At 42.9% G+C, this 22,297-nt stretch overlaps 1 protein-coding gene across 1 annotated transcript; it reads right to left on the bottom strand.

Moving 5' to 3' along the window:
• Positions 1-155: 155 nt before the first annotated feature.
• LOC136465063 (uncharacterized) lies at positions 156-21,711 on the bottom strand. Its single transcript, XM_066463952.1, has 3 exons — positions 21,395-21,711; positions 413-530; positions 156-332 (listed from the first exon to the last, which is right to left on the bottom strand). The coding sequence occupies exons 1-3, from the start codon at positions 21,709-21,711 to the stop codon at positions 156-158; spliced, it is 612 nt and encodes a 203-aa protein (XP_066320049.1).
• Positions 21,712-22,297: the final 586 nt, after the last annotated feature.

Below are 22,297 nucleotides of genomic sequence, written 5' to 3'. Positions count from 1 at the left end.
TCATTGTGAGCTAACATCTAAAGTTCTCTAAGTCAAAGTATTCAATCTGCAGTATAAGGTGTCAAGTGACTCACAAAAGTAGTTGTGGGTGGCTGAGGTGGAGGGAATAGCACCGGTGGTGGTAGCAAAGCTTGACCCATACTCGATGCAAAATTCTATATGTATTGGAACATTTGGTCCATCCTCAACCGATTTTCTTCCTCTATCCTCTGCATCATCCGCCATTGTTCTTCCTCCATGTTCTGCCGCTCGTCCGCCACCCTCTGCTGAATCATCTCCTCCATCCTCGCCTCCATCTCCTCCCGTTGCTTCGTTTCTGCTTCCACCCGGGTCTATAACATTTCATCCCAATGTTACAATGCAAAGCTAAAGTACGTAACAATCAACGAACAATGAATAAAACAGAAAAAACCTGGAGAGCCTCCATCTGGAACTGTGTAGTGGTTGGCCGTGGGCGTATCACCGGGCTCACGCTCATGCTACTTGCTCGGATCTGAGAGAGAGTGGGAGTAGAGGCCATGTCAATTGTACTATCATCAATCCAGTACCGGCCATGCTTCTTGCCTCCTCCCACCCTCATCACGATTTCTCCATCAAGATCCTAGGTGCTCGGATCGAACTGTGGCCCATGAACCTGCCTTGCCATTACTATGTACTCACTGACGCGGCTATGGATGCTGGGATCGCTATACGCCTCGGGTGGGTCCTCCGGGTTGAAGTCGATGTTTGCCGTCGCCTTGTCTTTTTTGGACAGAACCCATGCCTTGAACTAGGAGCAAGGTTGGCCATCATGTGACGATGACTGCGGCAAAAATGCAAAATAATTAGAAATTATGCAGAATTGTGCATTAGAATAAAGAAATTAATTCGCGTACCCATTTTTCCATGTATTCGTCGAAGCTCAGGCTGCCTTGATGGTGTGATGCACGTGGCATCAACAAATGTCGGTCCCGGCAAGTGTTGTGCCTCTCCACCCACCCGGGCTCCAACCACTTGTCCACCATGTATTCCCAACACTGGGTATGCTGGGCGCACCAGTACGAAGGCACCTATGTCATCAAGTGTATGACATGAAAAAATAAAATTAAGCGTAATTAATCTCATAAAAAGTAAGTATTAATGTTCTATATTTACCTTCAAGAACTGTTCTCGGGCCAGGTTCATTGTTCTTGCCCCTTCTTTTTTAACCTTCATCCCTCTGTGCTGAGCATAGTAGTCGATGATGGCCTGGATGTGTGCCTCGTAGTGCATGTCCTTCACGAGCTTCTTGGTGGCTTCTTTAGAGATGGAGGCCGCCTTGGCCTCGTACCCCTCCTGGCATCTGTAGAAGTCCTGCATATAGACGCGATGTATATAGTCAATACTTCAAGAATGTCTAGTGAATGTGATGTATTGACCAATGTAGTACGAGGAATACTTACCCACATCTCGCCCTTCACCCGCTCTGCCTTGTTGGGGAATACCCTGTTGTCACGATCAGCGGCGTCGAGGGCGGTGACGTAGTGGTCCCACATGTAGGCCGGCTGTAGCTCTTCACCGAACTGCACTAAGCCAGGGAAGTGTAGCCTGCACAAAAGGCCAAGGATGCCGTTGACCTTGCGGTTGTGATCACCCCCACTGACTGTAACACCCCAGGTGTTTGGCTTCCACATTTGCACTTGCATTTCATAAACATGAGCATCATTCATCCATTCAATGGCTTAGAATTGTATGAAACATGCTTTTGAAACATTGCAACATATTGATATATTCTATGTGTGATTGTTTTAGGAAATGAATAGTGTGTAACACTCAAGTGCAACATGTGCAACTCACTTTAGTGAAGCATGGTTACCTAGTACAATGCCACAAATTCATGAAAACACATGAAACATGATTTTGAAATAGAAGTAACAAAGTCACTTGTTTTTCCTTATTTCAATACATGTGATGCTTGAATTGGGTGTGACCAATGTGTGGTATGGCTAATTATCCTCTCTAGCAACCTAGTTATACTTAGAATGTCATTAGGAACAATGTTCATGTTGATCATTTTGCCTAATTAAGTTTCTAAGTCATGGTTTGACTAGTGTTGACCTCTAGAGCTCCTTGGTTTGACTGTTTAAAAAGTATAGCTTAGATTGTTTACATGTCTGAGCAACCTAAAGCAAAGTTGTAGAAAATTATATGAGGAACAAACTTTGTTTAGAGGCCAACTCATGAAAATATGCAGAACATGCTCAAAAAGGGCCCACAAGTCAGTTTTGAGGTCCATTTGGAGGCTCTGAAAAAATTTCTAAGTCACAAAGCCCATTTCAGTTTCATTTGCTCGACTTGGCGATGAGTTTACTCATGATTCTTGAAGAATTAGGTCTTGGTCTTTTAATAGAAGTTGTAGCTGGTACATAGGGCTACAACTTTTATCTTGACAGTTTTCGCTAATGATCAACGACTTGGTAGTTTCAACACGTTGAATATGAACTGTCAGACGTAGATGGCTTAACTGAATGGATCCTATAGTGGCCGACCATCTTCAGGACTTCACCGCCACGTGGAGGCCACCCATCGCCTATGCCCTGACCGTCCAGGCCACGACGGGCTGCCTCACACCACATCAAGCAACAATACGCGCTCGTGAGCCTCCCAGCGTCCTAGTTCATTTCGCCTCTCCTTCGCCTCAGCGCAGCGTCCGCCACCGCAAAATCACTTGCCACCGCAAAATCACCGCCTCCAGCTAACCCACAACTCCATCGTAGCCTCCTCTAACTCGTCCACCATGCCATTGAGCTGGTGAACCAAGGTAGTGGCCACATTTCAATTCCCGCCACCGTTTGGACCTCGCCGGAGTTGCGCTCTCCGTGGCCAGCACTGCACCGCTCCTCTCTTCCTTCCCTAGCTCCCGTCTAGCCTTCTCCGTCACGCACTGATGCTCGAGTGAAGATGTCACCATCCACGCCGGTCCAGCCAGGCCGGAACATGGCCATGTGCCACCGTGTGCCATGGCTGAGCCGCCGAGCTCTGTGGCTGGGGTACTTAGGGGTTGGTAGAGTTTGGGGTTAGGGTGTCAATCGACGTGGGAGGTCGAGGCGGTCACGCTGGTGCCATCCTTGTCGCTGAAGACGCCGCTGTCGGCGAGCTCCACCGGTTTCGTGTCGAGCAAGCCGTGTCCCTTGTTTCATGTCGCTGACATGCGGGCCCAGCTAACAAGTGGACCCCGCCCGACAGTGACTGAGTATTCAAAGGATAGTTCAAATAACTCAGATTTGATTGCTATTTTGTAAAAATTGTATCTCCAGTTTTGTAAATCCAAATTGGGTGGTTCCAATTTTGTTAGGATCATGGTGAAGTGTAGTATTTAGAAAAAATATAACATGAACACTTGTAGTGGAATTTTTGGAAGAATTAAATTAAAACTTGAAATGTGTTTTTAAATGAATGCAAACTTGTTTAAATTATATCATGAGTTCCTATGCTCTAAAAATTATGAAATTTTGTTGGTGAGCTCTTCTTGCTGAGTAGAAGCTCTGGTAAAAATTTGAGAGTCATTGCATGTATGGTTTTTGAGTTATAGATTTTCCTTTTGTCATTGAATGATCCTTGTGTGAATTTTAGTAATTTATCTATGAATCCAATGACCATGAAATTTATTGGAGGATGTCCTAGTACCTTAAGGATGCTAAGAAAAATATAAAATCAGTTGCTTGACACTTTTCACTAGGGTTTCCTAATTATGTCATTTTAAGCCTTTATGCCTTGTCATTTTTATGTAGGATGTTATTCTTGCTAAACTGATGTGAAATTTTACAGTAGTCTACTTAGAGCAAGTAGTACCTACTGTAATTTTTGTAGATTAAATGGTGTAGTTTTCATATATGTTTATCATTCCTCTTAATTAATTAAATAAATTAAGAAAGACATTAAAAGAAATGAATTGGGAGTGAACACTTTATTTTATGGTGTTCTTGCGATATGTGTGATAAGTGAGTAAAGTTGGTTTTGTTCAATTATATGTTTACAACATAAGTTAATAAATATTTCCTTGCATTATGTCTTTTTGGATAGTTCTGGGAACTTTACAAAGTTTACCATGATATTTTAGTTTGCTGGGAAAGTGGTGAATACAAAAGTTGTAGATAGATTATGTATCAAGCTACTGTCAAAATTTGGTGGCATTTGGCTCAGTAGTTTAGGAGCTACAGTCGTTCAAAGTTGGATCATAGTTTTGCTTGCTCTCTGTCTTGTTTGGACCTGATTATTTGGTTCTAAAAATTTGATCTGGTAAAGGTTGGAATCATGCCTTGAGGTTTGAAAATGAATTGTTTGAAATTTCATAAGCTTTCCAAATTGTCTTGTTGCCTATCATTTTGATTTGTAGATCTCTAGTTATGATCAGTTTACTGTACCACTATATAAGTTCCTGTTTTGCTAAAATACGAATGTTGTGTGTATGCTCAGTTGCGATGTTCTTGTTGATTGTTTAGGTGCTAGCCTAACTTGAGAACATGCTTAGGTGCAAGTGCTAGGTCCTTAACTGAAGACGAGCAATTATACATTAGGTTGTATAAACTTGGTAAGTTAAAGTGATTTGAATAGAGCTTAAGTCGGAAAATGTGGACTGCAGTAAGCATGTGCATTCCCCGAGCATTCCTAACTTCATTCATGTGCATCCATGATATTTATCTTGCGCATACATGCAATAGGTGTGCCGGAGGGAGTGACGCTTCTAGAGTTCGAGGGAGCGAGCCAGGAAGAGGAGCCCGAGGTTCAGGCAATCGACGAAGCAGCTGCCAAGGAGGAGTTGCCCGAGTGCCCTAACCACCACCCGTCCTCTTTCCTAAAAGGTAAGCCCCGGAGCATATTAAGTCGCCCATGTTTTTACAAATATCTTGAGTATCGTTTATTCGTTGATGATGCATTAAGTATAGGAATTGGTTGGAACCAATTGTTGCATTATATATTTATCCTTTTCCTGATATCGCACTTGAATCCTAATTAAGTTCAGGAATGGACTAAAATGCTTAGCCATGCTTAGTGCGGTAGAAGTCGGGTGATTCCTGACACCTGCGAGATTTAGGATGAGGTGGATCACGGTTGGCTATATTTGCTATCGTGGAAAAGCACCATGTTAATAATGAATTAAGACCGGACAGAGTCTTGTGTAGATTTGGATATAGTGACTCTGTCTGTGTCGTTTAAGGACCAATACGTTGTATGTCTTTATGTCATGTTGAATGCAGCCTAACATTTAGCTTGCCGTATAACTCGTTCCGATCGCGAAGCCTAGTAGCTCGATTCAAGCTGGGGACATGAGCAGTGGTTGCAATCTGGATGGCAGTAAGGATGTGCGGAGAGCCCTTGGCAAAAGCCCAAGGGCGGGTTAAGTCACCGAGCACTCATGGCAGAGTGGTTCTCTGATTTTGCGGCACTGATCGGACTCACGACTCCTGAATTGTACCAAAGGTGACTTGTTTGCGACCCTGATGGGGGAAGCATGGTTTGTGTTAGGAATACCCCTCCAGCTAGATAGGAATTGATTCGAATCGCCGTCTCTTCCGGATAGTGAGAACTTGACTGAGTAGCGGCAACGTAGATTCACTTAATTTAACGATATGGTTAAATGGAGAATGATGATAATGTTGCCACAGTTTATACCTGCTATGGTTAATAATGTTTGCATCTTAATCAAGTGATTGCTTAGTACAGGTGCCAATATAGATGATAGGTTAATGGCTAAAAGTCACTGCTAGCTCAGGTTAAGAGTTGATCATTATTACTTATGCTTTTCCCACAAAAAGAAAGTGGCAGCCAGATCCACTAAATTAAACTATGCATGATCCTTGGTGTCAATTATTTTTGGTTTCTGATGGGTAAGTCTAACTGAGTACATTCCCATACTCAGGGTTTATTTCCCTCTTGTTGCAGATGACCTTCTTTATTAGGTCTTCTGTAAGTATTGTCTCCACCCGATGGGTGATGAAGACTAGATCACAGGCATGATCTCTGTTTATCTTATCCAAATGCTTTTGTGGGATGTGATCAGCAAGCTGGTACTTGTATTTGAACTCATGTGTGTGAGTTAAACTATTTGCTTTCGCTACTTTACAAGACTTGTTTCGTAATAACAATGACTTTGAGGTGTTGTAATCTATTTGCAAAACGTCTTTGAAATGTTGTAACGTGTGATGTTTTATGTTGAATTACTATGATCTTGGTTGTATGCAAGTTGGTTTGAAATCCTTCGTGGTTTCAGTTGACTACCGGGTTTATATGGGCTCAAGTGCGAGAATTTAATCGTTTTGGCGATTGTTTTTGTACTTGTGCTCTTATAAATTGGTCAGTTCTGCGACCGCTAGTATCGAAGCTAGATTCAACACTAAACATGTCATATGGGTATTTAAAAACAAAAGCTTTTATTGTGAAATGGTTTTCCAACTTATAATTATATATAAGTGTTTAAAAATCTGAAATTTTATAGTGTGCTGGTCATCACATCCCTTGTAGCCCACTTAAGGACTTTCAAGTGGCTTATATAATTACTAACTTGGGGGAAGGTGATTGTTTCTATTTCGTCGTCCATGCAGCGTGCTATTGCATGGGTGCCATTCGCTTGAATGGTAATGTATGGATCAACTGCCTCTACGTTAAGGTAAGTGTGAGTTGTGAGAGCATGACCGTCCAACTGTCGGTCTAGGGGAGAGTTAGTTGTGGTTACTAGAATATTTACATGTTGCATACATATACATATGAAAGTACTTAATTGTGGGTATATCTGTCGGGTAGTTTGGATACCAACACACACACACACACATATATATATATTATATATATTATATATATATATTATATATATATTATATATATATATTATATATATATATATGGAGAGTATCTTAGTTTACTACCTTCATTGTTAGCATTATATCTTGTTGGGTTGGGCTGCAAAGAAATTTTCTGCAGGTACGCTAACAACACACCGTGTAGATCGACTAGTTACCGCTAATTGAGAGAATGTATGTATGCCACCATATATTCCGCTAGAACTTAATTTTTCTTAGGTTTGTGAGGACGTACGGAACGAGGAAGCATCATATTCACTCATGTCATTCATATTGCATTACTCCCTCCCTTATAATTGCTTATCCCAATTATTAAGTTCCATCTCTCCACAAAAGAATCCTCTCACGAGAGTTGCATCCCTTTTTGATACAGATCGTTGCGCCCGTGTTTCCTCCTGGTAGCAGCACCTTTTTGGACTAGTTTGGTATGCCTACCTTGCTCTAGAGGGTGCTAAGCTCAATTGGGTACCCAGAGGCACCCCGCTACACGTGGAGGCAGATGGTTCCATTGGGAGATGTGCCATGGTACCTTGTGACCTTGGTAGTGCCGCAGAACCCCACGAGACCGTTGTGGCATGGGTGGAGCATCGAGACTGATGGGCAAAGCCCATGGGAAGCTTCTCAAGTTGCTGCCCTTGATGTGCTTATGGACATAGCACAGAGCTTCGGAGATGAATTAGTGGGTGGACCAGCTACATCCATTCCCGAGTGGCTCCTACAGAGGCTAAGTGGACTCAAGAAGTTGGCCAGGCCTTGGTTCGAGGCCATGGTGAACATGATCAGAGCGACAATGTGGGAATGAGTGCTATGATGGCCATCTTGAAGCTTTGTCGAGTCAGGCAGGACACCCTCTCTAGTGTGTTAGAAGAAGCTGGCAAGGCAATGGCAGCCCAGCACAAGTTCAGGTTGCGTGCCCGCAAGTATCATCGTAGGGCAGAGGCATGTGGGTGAGCTCAGCTGGAAATAGATGAGATTTGGGGCATTGCAAATTATCGCCTGTAGCAGTGGGGGCAAACTACATGCGAGAGAGATGAGCTTCATAACCAGCTTATGAACCTCACCATAGAGAGAGATAAGGTAGTACACAAGTTGGACCGTGTGACCCGTCATAGAGATATAGCCTTAGAGTTGGTAGAAGAAAGGTGTCAGGGCTAGATCATGGATAACCACAATGCTTTTCAAAGGGAGCATGAGCTCCAAGAGCAGCTTGAAGAGCTTTAGGTTGAGCACCATCAACTGAACAACCGTCTATTTCCTATTCCTCACCCCATACCAAGGTATCCTAATGTGGGTGGACCTCAAGTGATTGAGGCCGATGAAGAAGAAGAGGACGTGCAGATGGATGTCAATGCAGCTGAACCTACAAATGAAGAGGAAGAGGAAGATCCTGAAGAAGTCCAGGGCGTCTCCGATGTGGACAGCGATCACTTCGATGAGTAGTTAGTTAGCAAGTCTCACTAGTTTAAGCTTTTGTAGTCATTGGTGTAATGGACTTAGTACTATAACTGATGTTGGATGTACCTTTTAATAAAAAACTTGGCATGTAATGTACCTTAATCCGCTCCCTTCGGGATGCTTATCTTGTTGGTTAAGTTTAAAACTTGTCATGTTGGAATGCACTGCGTATGGCGCTAGTAATCTAATTAATGATGTGGTGATTAGAGAATGAATTATTGCCTCGGTTTATTGTATGAATTTTACATTCTCTCCAGTAAATTCAGTTTGGCATAATTACATTGTTCCTCTCTAATGTGCTAACATTACCAATAATTGCTGGTTGCGCATTGTTGCAGATGCCTCACACTCGTTCCACTAGTGTGGCTGGTGATGATGATGATCTTCCACCGCCACCACCGCCCACACCAGCGGAATTGATGGCAATTCTTGCTGAAGGACAGCGCACCATGGCTGAGGCTCTCCATACGATTGCAAATCGTGATGGTCGTGGTGCACGCCAAGGACCGGAACCAAATTAGTATAGCGACTTTAAAGATTTCCTTGACACTAAACCACCGATCTTCAAGGAGGCTGAAGAGCCCCTCCAAGTTGATGAGTGGCTAAACACTCTTGAGCAGAAATTTTGTTTGCTTCGCTTGACAGAAGTGCTAAAGACTGAATATGCTTCTCACCAACTACATGGGCCAGCTAGTATTTGGTGGAGTCATTATCGGTCCACTATGCCCGCTAATGCCCAAATCACTTGGGATCAGTTCAAGTCTGCTTTCAGGGGAAATTATATTCCTCCTGGTCTCATGGCAATCAAGCATACGGAGTTTATGAAGCTAACCCAGGGGAACAAGAGCTTAAATGAATACCTACGGGCTTTCAATAACCTTGCAAGGTATGCTACTAAGTTTGTTGACACTGATGCCAAGAAGATCGCTAGTTTCAAGCAGGGACTTAGCCCCAATTTGATGAAGACTATGGGAAATTGCAAGTGTGTTCGTTTTAATGAGTTTATGAGTGATGCTTTATCTCAAGAGAACAACAATGTTGTATATGCTACTTCGAAGAATCGCAAGAGAGCCTATGAGGCAGGTGCCTCACAATCCAAGGCTCCAATCACACATAAGGCTCCATTCTGTCCTCCGGCATCAGCTGCTAAGTTCCGCCCACCGCTGAAGAAGAATCCAGGCAAGACTAGATTTTGTAAGGCTTTTACAGTTGCTCTTCCCAAGGGCACTACTAGTCAAGGTAGTTCCAATGTTCCTCCAAGCAACATGCCGTGCTAGAACTGCAACAAGCCAGGTCACTGGCCAAGGAAGTGTCCTTACCCTAAGAAGAATAACTACCAAGGTGGCCGTCAGGGACAGGTGAACCACACTAATATTATCGATATCCCGTCAGGAGAGGTAGTAATGGCCGGTAAGTTTCTGGTTGATCAACACCCTACAGTTGTACTATTTGATTCGGGTGCTTCGCATTATTTTATTAGTCCCGCCTTTGCATCCAAGTTTATGCAGAAAACATACACTATTGAGGGTGAGGGTTATTGTATTAGGGCTGCCAGTGGTACTATCCCAACCAAGCTCGTAGTCGGGGACGTGCAACTTGAGATAGAGGGACTAAGTTATCAGGTTGATCTGGTAGTTTTACCGGGGCTGGGTATCGATGTGATATTGGGAATGAACTGGATGAGCAGTCATGAGGTTCTTATTGAGACATCGACTAGAGTAGTCATGCTCAGAAATCCTTGTAATTAGGAAGGTTTTCTAGTGCAGCTACCTAGGGACATCAATCTTTCTTGTGCGGCAATGCGGTGCAAGCAAAGGTTATGGCAGATATCCCTATAGCATGTGATTTTCCGGATGTTTTTTCCGATGATTTGCCCGGGTTGCCCCTAGATCAGGACGTGGAGTTCAAGATAGAGTTGCTACCTGGTACAGCGCCTATCTCTAGAAGGCCTTATAGAATGCCTCCCAATGAACTAACTGAACTTAAGATCTAGTTGAATGAACTTCTAAAGAAAGGCCTTATCCATCCTAGTTTGTCTCCATGGGGGTGCCCAGCTATCTTTGTGAAGAAGAAGGATCAATCACTGTGCATGTGTGTAGATTATAGGCCTTTGAATGCAGTCACAATCAAGAATAAGTACCCTCTGCCATGCATAGATATCTTATTTGATCAGTTGTCTAAACCAGAAGTCTTTTCCAAGATTGATTTGAGATCGGGTTATCATCAAATCAAAATTTTGCCTATGGATGTTCAAAAAACTGCATTCTCTACAAGATACGATCTGTATGAGTATCATGTTATGTCTTTTGGATTGACCAATGCCCCCGCACACTTCATGTATTTGATGAATTCAGTGTTTATGCCCGAGTTGGACAAATTTGTGGTGGTATTTATAGATGATATCTTGGTCTATTCTGAGAATGAAGAAGATCATGTTGAAGATTTGCGAGTGGTTCTCACTAGATTGCGTGAACACAAGCTTTATGCAAAGTTCAGCAAGTGTGAATTCTGGCTTCATGAGGTACCTTTTCTCAGACATGTGTTGTCCGATGGTGGAATTATGGTGGATCCCACCAAGGTGCAAGAAGTGTTGGACTGGAAGGCTCCAATCTCGGTGCACGAGGTTCAGAGTTTTTTGGGATTGGCTGACTGTTATCATCGCTTCATCCTGGATTTCTCTAAAATAGCCAAGCCTATGACTCGGTTGCTGCAAAAAGACATGAGGTTTGTCTGGACTTCCGAGTGTGATGTGACTTTTCACAGCCTACGAACCGTTCTAACTTCGGCTCCAGTTCTGGCACAACTGGATATTGAGAAACCTTTTGATGTGTTTTGCGATGCATTAGGGACAGGCTTAGGAGGCATTCTTATGCAGGAGGGTAGAGTCATTGCTTATACCTCTCACCAACTTTAGAAGCATGAGGTGAACTATCCGACGCATGACTTAGAACTCGTTGCAGTTGTTCATGCTTTGAAGGCCTAGAGACATTATTTGCTTAGCAATGTGTGCAATATCTACACTGATCATAAAAGTCTTAAGTACATCTTCACTCAACCAGAGTTGAATATGCGTCAGAGAAGATGGCTCAAGTTGATCAAGGATTATAACCTCCAAGTGCACTATCATCCTGGCAAGGCAAACGTCGTTGCGGATGCCTTAAGCAGGAAATCTCATTGCCACTCTTTGATTGAAAGTGACCTCCATTTGTCAAAACTCCTACATCCTGTAGTCCTTCACAACATCACTATCAGTTGTACTCTACAGAGTCGAATTATTGAGCTATAGAAAACAGATCCAGGTGTGTTCCACATCAAGCGCAAGATGAAAGAGCAAGAAACCAAGCATTTTCGGGTAGATGAAAACGATGTGTTATGGTTCAAGGATAGGTTAGTGGTCCCAAAGGATAGAGAGCTTAGAAATCAAATCATATCCGAAGCACATTCCTCGAAATTATCTATTCATCTGGGTAGTAGCAAAATGTATCATGATTTGAAGCCTCGCTTTTGGTGGACCAAGATGAAGAAAGAGATAGCCGCTTATGTGGCTAGGTGTGACACTTGTTGTCGAGTTAAAGCTATACACATGAAGGCTGGATTGCTTTAGCCACTCTCTATTCCAGGTTGGAAATGGGAGGAGATAAGTATGGATTTTATTGTTGGACTCCCTACTACTCAGAGGAATTTTAACTCTATTTGGGTGATTGTAGACCGTCTAACCAAGTCTGCACACTTCATTCCTGTCCGTATAGATTTTCGTCCAACTAACTATGCGGAGTTATACTTCAATCAGATAGTCCGACTACATGGGATACCTCGCACTATTATCTCTAATAGAGGACCATAGTTCACTGCTCGCTTTTGGGAGCACTTACATGGATTATTGGGAACTAAGTTAGTAAGAAGCTCTACCTATCATCCGCAAACCAATGGGCAAACTAAGCGAGTGAATCAAATCTTAGAAGATATGTTGAGATCATGTGTCATCTCATCTAAGGGTTCATGGGAAAAGTGGTTGCCCCTAGCTGAATTCTCTTACAATAATAGTTATTAAGAGAGTATCAAGATGGCACTGTTTGAAGCTTTATACGGTCGGAAGTGTAGAACCCCGTTGAATTGGGTTGAAACTGGTGAAAGGAGATATTATGGAATTGATTTTGTTCAAGAAGCTGAAGAACAAGTCCGTACTATCCAATCCCATTTGGCCACAGCTCAAGCTAGGCAGAAAATTTATGCTGATCGCCATAGAAAACCTATCGAGTTCAAAGTTGGAGACTTCGTTTATCTGAAAGTCTCACCCATGAAGAGTGTCCAACGCTTTGGTGTGAAGCGAAAGCTTGCACCGAGATATGTCGGTCCGTTTCAAATCATTGGACAAAGTGGTAAGGTAGCATACAAGATCCAATTACCCCCTGAAATGAGTGCTATCTTCAATGTCTTTCATGTTATCTTAGTTGAAGAAATGTCTTTGTGTCCCTGAAGAGAGAGTTCCACTAGGGGATATTGAGTTAAAATCTGATTTGACTTTTGAAGAAAAACCAGTCCGAGTAATTTACACTCGTGAGCGAGTGACTCGGAGTCGGGTGGTCAAGTTTTACAAGGTCATGTGGAGTAATCAGGGTAGTGAACACGATGCAACATGGGAAAGAGAAGATTATTTGAGGAACGGTTATAAGGAATTCTATCAATAATGGTATGCTTGTCAAATCTCGGGACAAGATTTTTATAAGAGGGGAGGGTTGTAACACCCCAGGTGTTTGGCTTCCACATTTGCACTTGCATTTCACAAACATGAGCATCATTCATCCATTCATGAGCTTAGAATTGTATGAAACATGCTTTTGAAACATTGCAACATATTGATATATTCTATGTGTGATTGTTTTAGGAAATGAATAGTGTGTAACACTCAAGTGCAACATGTGCAACTCACTTTAGTGAAGCATGGTTAGCTAGTACAATGCCACAAATTCATGAAAACACATGAAACATGATTTTGAAACAGAAGTAACAAAGTCACTTGTTTTTCCTTGTTTCAAAACATGTGATGCTTGAATTGGGTGTGACCAATGTGTGGTGTGGCTAATTATCCTCTCAAGCAACCTAGTTATACTTAGAATGTCATTAGGAACAATGTTCATGTTGATCATTTTGCCTAATTAAGTTTCCAAGTCATGGTTTGACTAGTGTTGACCTCTAGAGCTCCTTGGTTTGACTGTTTCAAAAGTATAGCTTAGATTGTTTGCATGTCTGAGCAACCTAAAGCAAAGTTGTAGAAAATTATATGAGGAACAAACTTTGTTTTGAGGCCAAGTCATGAAAATGTGCAGAACATGCTCAAAAGGGGCCCACAAGTCAGTTTTGAGGTCCATTTGGAGGCTCTGAAAAAATTCTAAGTCACAAAGCCCATTTCAGTTTCATTTGCTCGACTTGGCGATGAGTTTACTCATGATTCTTGAAGAATTAGGTCTTGGTCTTTTAATAGAAGTTGTAGCTGGTACATAGGGCTACAACTTTTATCTTGATGATTTTTGCTAATGATCAATGGCTTGGTAGTTTCAACACATTGAATATGCACTCTCAGACATAGATGGCTTAACTGAATGGATCCTACAGTGGCTGACCATCTTCAGGACTTCACCGCCGCGTGGAGGTCACTCGTCACCGACGCCCTAACTGGCCAGGCTACGATGGGCTGCCGCGCGCCACATCAAGCAACAGCATGCGCTCGTGAGCCTCCCAGCGTCCCAGTTCATTTCGCCTCTCCTTCGCCTCAGCGCAGCATCCGTCGCGATAGCACCGCCTCCGCCATTAACGTCGAGCACGCGTCGTCGCCTATCTCACTCGCCACTGCAAAATCACCGCCTCCAGCTAACCCACAACTCCACCATAGCCTCCTCTAACTCGTCCACCATGCTGTTGAGCCGGTGAACTAAGGTAGTGGCCACATTTCAATTCCCGCCGCCGTCCGGACCTCGCCGGAGTTGCGCTCTCCGTGGCCAGCACTGCACCGCTCCTCTCTTCCTTCCCTAGCTCCCGTCTAGCCTTCTCCGTCATGCACTGATGCTCGGGTGAAGATGTCACCATCCATGCCGGTCCAGCCAGGCCGGAACACAGCCGCGCGCCACCGTGTGCCATGGCCGAGCCGCTGAGCTCTGTGGCCGGGGTACTTAGGGGTCGATAGAGTTTGGGGTTAGGGTGTCAATCGATGCGGGAGCTCGAGGCGGTCACGCTGGCGCCGTCCTCGTCGTCGGAGGCGCCGTCGTCAGCGAGCTCCACCGGTTTCACGTCGAGCAAGTTGTCTCCCCTGTTTCGTGTCGCTGACGCATGGGCCCAGCTGACAAGTGGACCCCGCTTGACAGTGACTGAGTATTCAAAGGATAGTTCAAATAACTCAGATTTGATTGCTGTTTTGTAAAATTGTATCTCCAGTTTTGTAAATCCAAATTGGGTGGTTCCAATTTTGTTAGGATCATGGTGAATTGTAGTATTTAGTAAAAATATAACATGAACACTTGTAGTGGAGTTTTTGGAAGAATTAAATTGAAACTTGAAATGTGTTTTTAAATGAATGCAATCTTGTTTAAATTATATCTTGAGTTCCTGTGTTCCAAAAATTATGAAATTTTGTTGGTGAGCTATTCTTGCTGAGTAGAAGCTCTGGCAAAAATTTGAGAGTCATTGCATGTATGGTTTTTGAGTTATAGATTTTCCTTTTATCATTGAATGATCCTTGTGTGAATTTTAGTAATTTATCCATGAATCCAATGACCATGAAATTTATTGGATGACGTCCTAGTACCTTAAGGATGCTAGAAAAAATATAAAATCGGTTGCTTGACACTTTTCACTAGGGTTTCCTAATTATGTCATTTTAAGCCTTTATGCCTTGTCATTTTTGTGTAGGATGTTACTCTTGCTAAAATGATGTGAAATTTTTACTGTAGTCTACTTGGAGCATGTAGTAGCTACTGTAATTTTTGTAGATTAAATGGTGCAGTTTTCATATATGTTTATCATTCCTCTTAATTAATTAAATAAATTAAGAAAGGCATTAAAAGAAATGAATTGGGAGTGAACACTTTATTTTCTGGTGTTCTTGCGATATGTGTGATAAGTGAGTAAAGTTGGTTTTGTTCAATTATATGTTTACAACATAAGTTAATAAATATTTCCTTGCATTATGTCTTTTTGGACAGTTCTAGAAACTTTACAAAGTTCACCATGATATTTTGGAATGCTGGGAAAGTGGTGGATACAAAAGTTGTACATAGATTATGTATCAAGCTCCTGTCAAAATTTGGTGGCATTTGGCTTAGTAGTTTAGGAGCTACAATCGTTCAAAGTTGGATCACAGTTTTGCTTGCTCTCTGTCTTGTTTGGACCTGATTATGTGGTTCTGTAAATTTGACCTAGTAAAGGTTAGAATTATGTCTTGAGGTTTGAAACTGAATTGTAGGAAATTTCATAAGCTTTCCAAATTGTCTTGTTTCCTATCATTTCGATTTGTAGATCTCCGGTTATGATCAGTTTACTGTACCACTATATAAGTTCCTATTTTGCTGAAATACGAATGTTGTGTGTATGCTCAGTTGCGATGTTCTTATTGATTGTTTAGGTCCTAGCCTAACTTGAGAACATACTTAGATGCAGGTGCTAGGTCCTTAACTGAAGATGAGCAATTATACATTAGGTTGTATAAACTTGGTAAGTTAAAGTGATTTGAATAGAGCTTAAGTCGAAAAATACGGACTGCAGTAAGCATGTGCATTCCCCGAGCATTCCTAACTTCATTCATGTGCATCCATGATATTTATCTTGCGCATACATGCAATAGGTGTGCCGGAGGGAGTGACGCTTCTGGAGTTCGAGGGAGCGAGCCAGGAGGAGGAGCCCGAGGTTCAGGCAATCGACGAAGCAGCCACCAAGGAGGAGTAGCCCGAGTGCCCTGACCACCACTCGTCCTCTTTCCTGAAAGGTAAGCCCCGGAGCATATTAAGTCTCCCATGTTTTTACAAATATCTTGAGTATCTTTTATTCGTTGATGATGCATTAAGTATAGGAATTGTTTGGAACCAATTGTTGCATTATATATCTATCCTTGTCCTGATATCGCACTTGAATCCTAATTAAGTTCAGGAGCGGACAAAAATGCTTAGCCATGCTTAGTGCGGTAGAAGTCGGGTGATTCCTGTCACTTGTGAGATTTAGGATGAGGTGGATCACGGTTGGCTATATTTGCTATCGTGGAAAAGCACCATGTTAATAATGAATTAAGACCGGACGGAGTCTTGTGTAGGTTTGAACATAGTGACTCTGTCTGTGTCATTTAAGGACCGATACGTTGTATGTCCTTATGTCATGTTCAATGCAGCCTCTCCTAGATAGTGTTAGGAATACCCCTCAGCTGGATAGGAATCGATTCGATTCGCCGTCTCTCCTGGATAGTGAGAACTTGACTAAGCAGCAGCAACGTAGATTTACTTAATTTAACGGTATGGTTAAATGGAGAATGATGATAATGTTGCCACAGTTTATACCTGCTATGGTTAATAATGTTTGCATCTTAATCAAGTGATTGCTTAGTATAGGTGCTAATATAGATGATAGGTTAATGGCTAAAAGTCACTGCTAGCTCAGGTTAAGAGTTGGTCATTATTACTTATGCTTTTCCCGCAAAAAGAAAGTGTCAGCTAGATCCACTAAATTAAGCTATGCATGATCCTTGGTGTCAATTATTTTTGGTTTTTGACGGGTAAGTCTAGCTGAGTGCATTCCCGTACTCAGGGTTTATTTCCCTCTTGTTGCAGGTGACCTTCTTTATCAGGGCTTCTATAAGTATTGTCTCCACCTGGCGGGTGACGAAGACTAGATCACGGGCATGATCTCTATTTATCTTATCCGAATGCTTTTGTGGGATGTGATCAGCAAGCTGGTACTTGTATTTGAACTCATGTGTGTGAGTTAAACTATTTGCTTCTGCTACTTTACAAGACTTGTTTTGTAATAACAATGACTCTAAGGTGTTGTAATCTATTTGCAAATCGTCTGTGAAATGTTGTAACGTGTGATGTGTTATGTTGAATTACTATGATCTTGGTTGTATGCAAGTTGGTTTGAAACCCTTCGTGGTTTTAGTTGACTACCGGGTTTATATGGACTCAAGTGCAAGAATTTGATCATTTTGGTGATTGTTTTTGTACTTGTGCTCTTATAAATTGGTCGGTTCTGTGACACTGACATTAATCCAACCCCTGCCCAAGTGATTAAGATAAATTAGTAGTTTTCATTGTAATTTTCAACATATCAAACGAAAAATTATTGAGAACATCTAAAGTTACTTACTTTTTCCTAGAGGGTCGAATCACCGGGCGTCTCTCAAAAGGTATTGGTCGCCTCGAGAGGGTCGAGGGACCTCGTAACTAGACATGGGAACCAACTACCTCCTCCTCCACCTGCTCCTGCTCCTCCTGTACCTCCTCCTCATCACTAGAGGCCTGCGTGGAAGGTACCTCCCCCTCGTCACCAGAGGCAAGCGCGGAAGGTACCTCCTCCACAGACGACGATGAGGGAGCTACAGGTGATGGGGGCCTCGCACCTTTACCCTTCCCTTTACCCTTCCATCCACCCCTGCCTCGACCCCTCCCTTGACCTTTCCTTGAAGCTGACCCTGAAGCTCCGATCTTTCCATAAAGCACCATGATCTTCCTTGTACCGCCCACCATTGTTCAATCACCTACAATTAAAAATAGTAAACCAATCATCACAGATAAACAAAACATACTTAGAAAGATATGACAAATAATAAATAAACTAGTACGGCTCATACATGTATTATAAATAATCATCATGATCGGCATTAGCTGGATCATAAGTCTCATCATGACTATCTCGCGTGTCGATATAATCATCATGATCGGGAATGTCATCATCACTGTCATTGCCTAAATGTAATCGCTGAAGTAATTCTAAGTCCTTCACATTCTGAACCTCGTCTCTAGCATCCTCGCCAGCAACCCTTTCATTGTCTACTTCCATTCCAATCACTTCGGTTAAGTCTATCTCAAAACTCCGTTCGAGCCCATCTTCTTGGAAGAACTCTCCGTCATATGTGTTGGGGTCTATGTTGTAATCTTCATTGTTTGGTACAGTTAGTTTACCGTGTGGCGATACCTTGTACACAACATCCCAACCCTTAAGACGGTTGCCAGTTTGGCACATGTATGAGAGATAATAAACTTGCGTGGCCTGTTGAGACACAATATAGACATCGTCTCCTAGTAAGACGGATGATTGTCGAATTTCGACTAGCCCAAGATTAGGGGCCCGTCTCACTATTGATAGATCAAACCAATGGCATTTGAATATGACTGGATTAAGAGGTTTGCAACCATGGAACATGAGTTCGTATATTTCTTCAATTCTTCCATAGTACTCGACCCCATCAAAGCTTGGCGTAAAAACTCTGGTATTTGTGGTTCTTCGATTGGGCCGACTCTGCTCGTGGCTTGTAGTGTGAATGGGATAGCCATTCACGTCATAACCAGTAAATGACCTGACCCTATAGGCACAGCCATCGGCAACCTATCTCAACTTGGCACTCATAGATGCATCAGTTTGGCCCTACAAGTTCAAGCAGGGTGGTTCGTTATATTATTCATATGTACGAGCAACTTGTAATGTCAAACTAAGTATGAGCTAAATTAGACTGTACCTTCTGTTTGAACCAAGAAATGAAATCGAGCATTCCATTTCCCACACCCTCTTTGAGAAGGGTCTCAGCTTCCTGCGGGGTAGGTTCCCTTGATCCACACCAGAATTGATGATAAAATTCCCTGTACCAACGAGAAACATGGGAGTTGGACACATAATAGTGACTACTTGAGAACAAGTTTGTTGAGAACTTATAGCATGTACGGCTCCACTTCGGATAGGTTGGTCAACACATATAGCATGATAGAGCGCCACTCTTCATGTTTCAAGGTCTTATGGGTCATACCACTTGCACTTTCGAGTTGCCCTCAAAAAATGCTAAGGCTCGATTCATCTTCGTCGGCATTGTAATGAGGGGGTGGATTATGCATGCTAGGAAGGTTGTCAGCATAGTATTTTGTTGTAAAGGTTGACACCTCCTCCAAAATGTATGCCTCTACAATGGATGCTTCAATTTTGCATTTACTTTTACATTTAGTTCGAAGAACCTTTTGACATCTCTCAATTGAATAGCACCAATGGCCTTGCACGCCCCCCCCATTCGTGATTCATACAGGAGGTGCAAAATCATATACTGCATCGGATTGAAGAAGCTGGGTGGAAAAATCTTCTCCAACTTACAGAGCAACACATGCGCCATTCTTTCCATTTCTGCAACCATGGTATGAGATAACTCCATGGCACAAAGTTGGCGGAAGAAATTGCTCAACTCTGCTAGCACCTACCAGACATGCTTAGGGACACAGCCTCAAACCATCAACGGAAGTAGGCGCTCAAGCCATATGTGGTAATCATGACTCTTGAGCCAATTGATTCACATAGTAGCTAAGTTCACTCCCCTCTTCAAATTTGCTGCATACCCATCAGGGAACATTAACATTTGGAACCATTCTAGTACCTCCCTCCTTTGGGCCCTCGTCAGGACGAAATCGGCCTTAGGCTTTCTCCACGACTTGCCGGCTCTAGGAGGCGCCATGTCCAACTTTGGTCTGTCGCATAACCTCGCTTGATCCACTCTAGCCTTAATGTTATCATTTGTCTTATCAGGAATGTCCATGATTGTACCAAAAATTGCCTCGGCGATATTCTTTTAAGTGTGCATTACATCAATGTTATGTGGAAGAAGAAGATCATCAAAATAGGGGAGGTTCCACAAGCACGATTTCTGAGTCCAGTCATGTTGCTCGCCATATCCCACAAAACCACCTTCTTGTTTATTGACCTCGAGAGTGTCTAACTGAGCATGAACCGCGCCTCCTATCATCATCTATGGTGCAGGGTCTTTAACTACGACATCTTTCATAAAGTTCTTGATGTCTAGTCTAAATGGATGGTCAGGAGGGAGGAATTGTCGATGTTTGTCGAACGAAGAATACTTGCCACCCTTTGTCAACCAAATGGACATCAAAGAAGCCTTGCATACTGGGCATGGGAACCTCCCGTGAACACACTAGCAGTAGAAAATCCCATATTATGGCAAGTCATGCAGGGAGTACTGGTACCAAACATGCATTTTGAAGTTTGTCTTTGTAGCTCAGTCGTATGTCTGTACCCCTTCCTCCCAAGCACAGACCAAATCATCAATCAGAGGCTCCATGTACACACTCATATTATTCCCCCGGTGTTCTGAAATTATCAACGACAAGAATATGTTCTATCATTAAAAGAGGACGCCAGGGGGGAGATTGAGGGGGATAACGAACATGGGCCAATAAGTGTATCGGGCAACAACCATTCCATAAGGATTGAACCCATCTGTTGCTAGCGCAACATGTACATTATGAGCCTCTAGAGCTTTCTCACGATGAATCTCATCAAACCTTGTCCAGGCTTCACAATCGGATGGGTGTACCATCTTCACAGGATTGTATCGATGTCCATTTTTGTGCCATGTCATCTGTTTCGAGGATTCCTCAGTCATGTAAAGCCGTTGGATCCTAGATATGAAAGGAAGGTACCATAGAATCTTCACGGGGATTGCGAGCTGCCTCTTCTGACCATCACCAGAGTCGACCTCCAAGAACCTAGACGATTCACACTTCACACAGTACTTTTCTTCCACATAATCTTTCCTAAATAAGATGCACCCCTTCTGACAAGCATGTATCTGCTCGTATGGCATCTTAAGTGCACGAAGGAGTTTTTGTGCCTCATACATGCTCTTTGGCAAGATGTGACCATCTAGGAGCAGGCTACCAACAACTATGAGCATAACATCAAAGGCGTCTCGACTCAAGCTAAACTGGGACTTCACGGCCATTAGGCGTGCAATGGCATCCAGTTGAGAAACCTTGGAATACCCGTGAAGGGGCTGCTGTGCCACAGACAACATGTCGTAATATGCCTTTGCGGTAGCCTCTGGCTCCTCCTCCCTACGTCCTTCATCGAAGTGTTCTTCATGATAGTCATTTAACATGTCTCCTACCCCGGCATCCCCATCATATTCCTCGATGCGTTGTCTCACGACCTCGTCTCTCCCACGATCGGCTTCACCATGGTAGATCCACCTGGTATAGTCTGTCGTAAATCCATTCTTGCAAAGATGTTTACCCATGACCAGCTTGGTTTGCCGATGCGTGTTTGCAAATTTGCTGCAGGGACACCAAGTGACACTAGCTCCTTTAACCCTTGCAAATGCCCATTCTAAGAAAGCATCGATCGTGTTAATCCATTCTTCGGTCAACAAAGTCTGACTAGAGAAGCCCGTGTACATCCACTCACGGTCATCCATCCTCTAGCATATTAGCGAGTAATATAAAAAATCATGTTGCATCTACACGTTCCTATACTATCTAATAGGTGAAGATAGGTCCTAATCCCACCCGAGGATGTATAGATGGGGGTTAGTTTCCATGCTCTACTCCTATCCGAGACAAAATTTTGGCAGCACCTCCCCGCTGTTCTTCAAATACATATCCTGGGAGGGAGATTGTGTATCCGGAGAACAACATGGAGATGCTCCCGAAACTCTATCACGGATCGGAGTAGAGCATGGAAATTAACCGCATCTACACATCCTCGGTCTGTCCAAAAAACGTGGATAATTCGAAACAGATACGGTTATAGATATGCAAACATCTGCATATTTCCAACCGTATCTCTTTCGAACGGGAGACACCTAGCTAGGTTTTGTGATATACGAACATGATATGGAAAGAAGGGTCTTTTATGCCTTGCCTTGCTGTCCTATAAAATGACGAGTCGAGGATGTTGCAATAGCCTCTCCTACAATAAAAGGAACATAATAGTGTCAAATCTAAATTTCGGCAGCACCTCCCCTGCATGGGGAGGTTTCCAAAACCTGCAACAAACAAAAT

The sequence above is a fragment of the Miscanthus floridulus genome, chromosome 7 (genome assembly GCF_019320115.1).
Source record: "Miscanthus floridulus cultivar M001 chromosome 7, ASM1932011v1, whole genome shotgun sequence".
Lineage (NCBI taxonomy): Eukaryota > Viridiplantae > Streptophyta > Magnoliopsida > Poales > Poaceae > Miscanthus > Miscanthus floridulus.
Note: the sequence above shows the minus strand (reverse complement) of the source record. Positions and strands in the feature narration are given on the sequence as shown.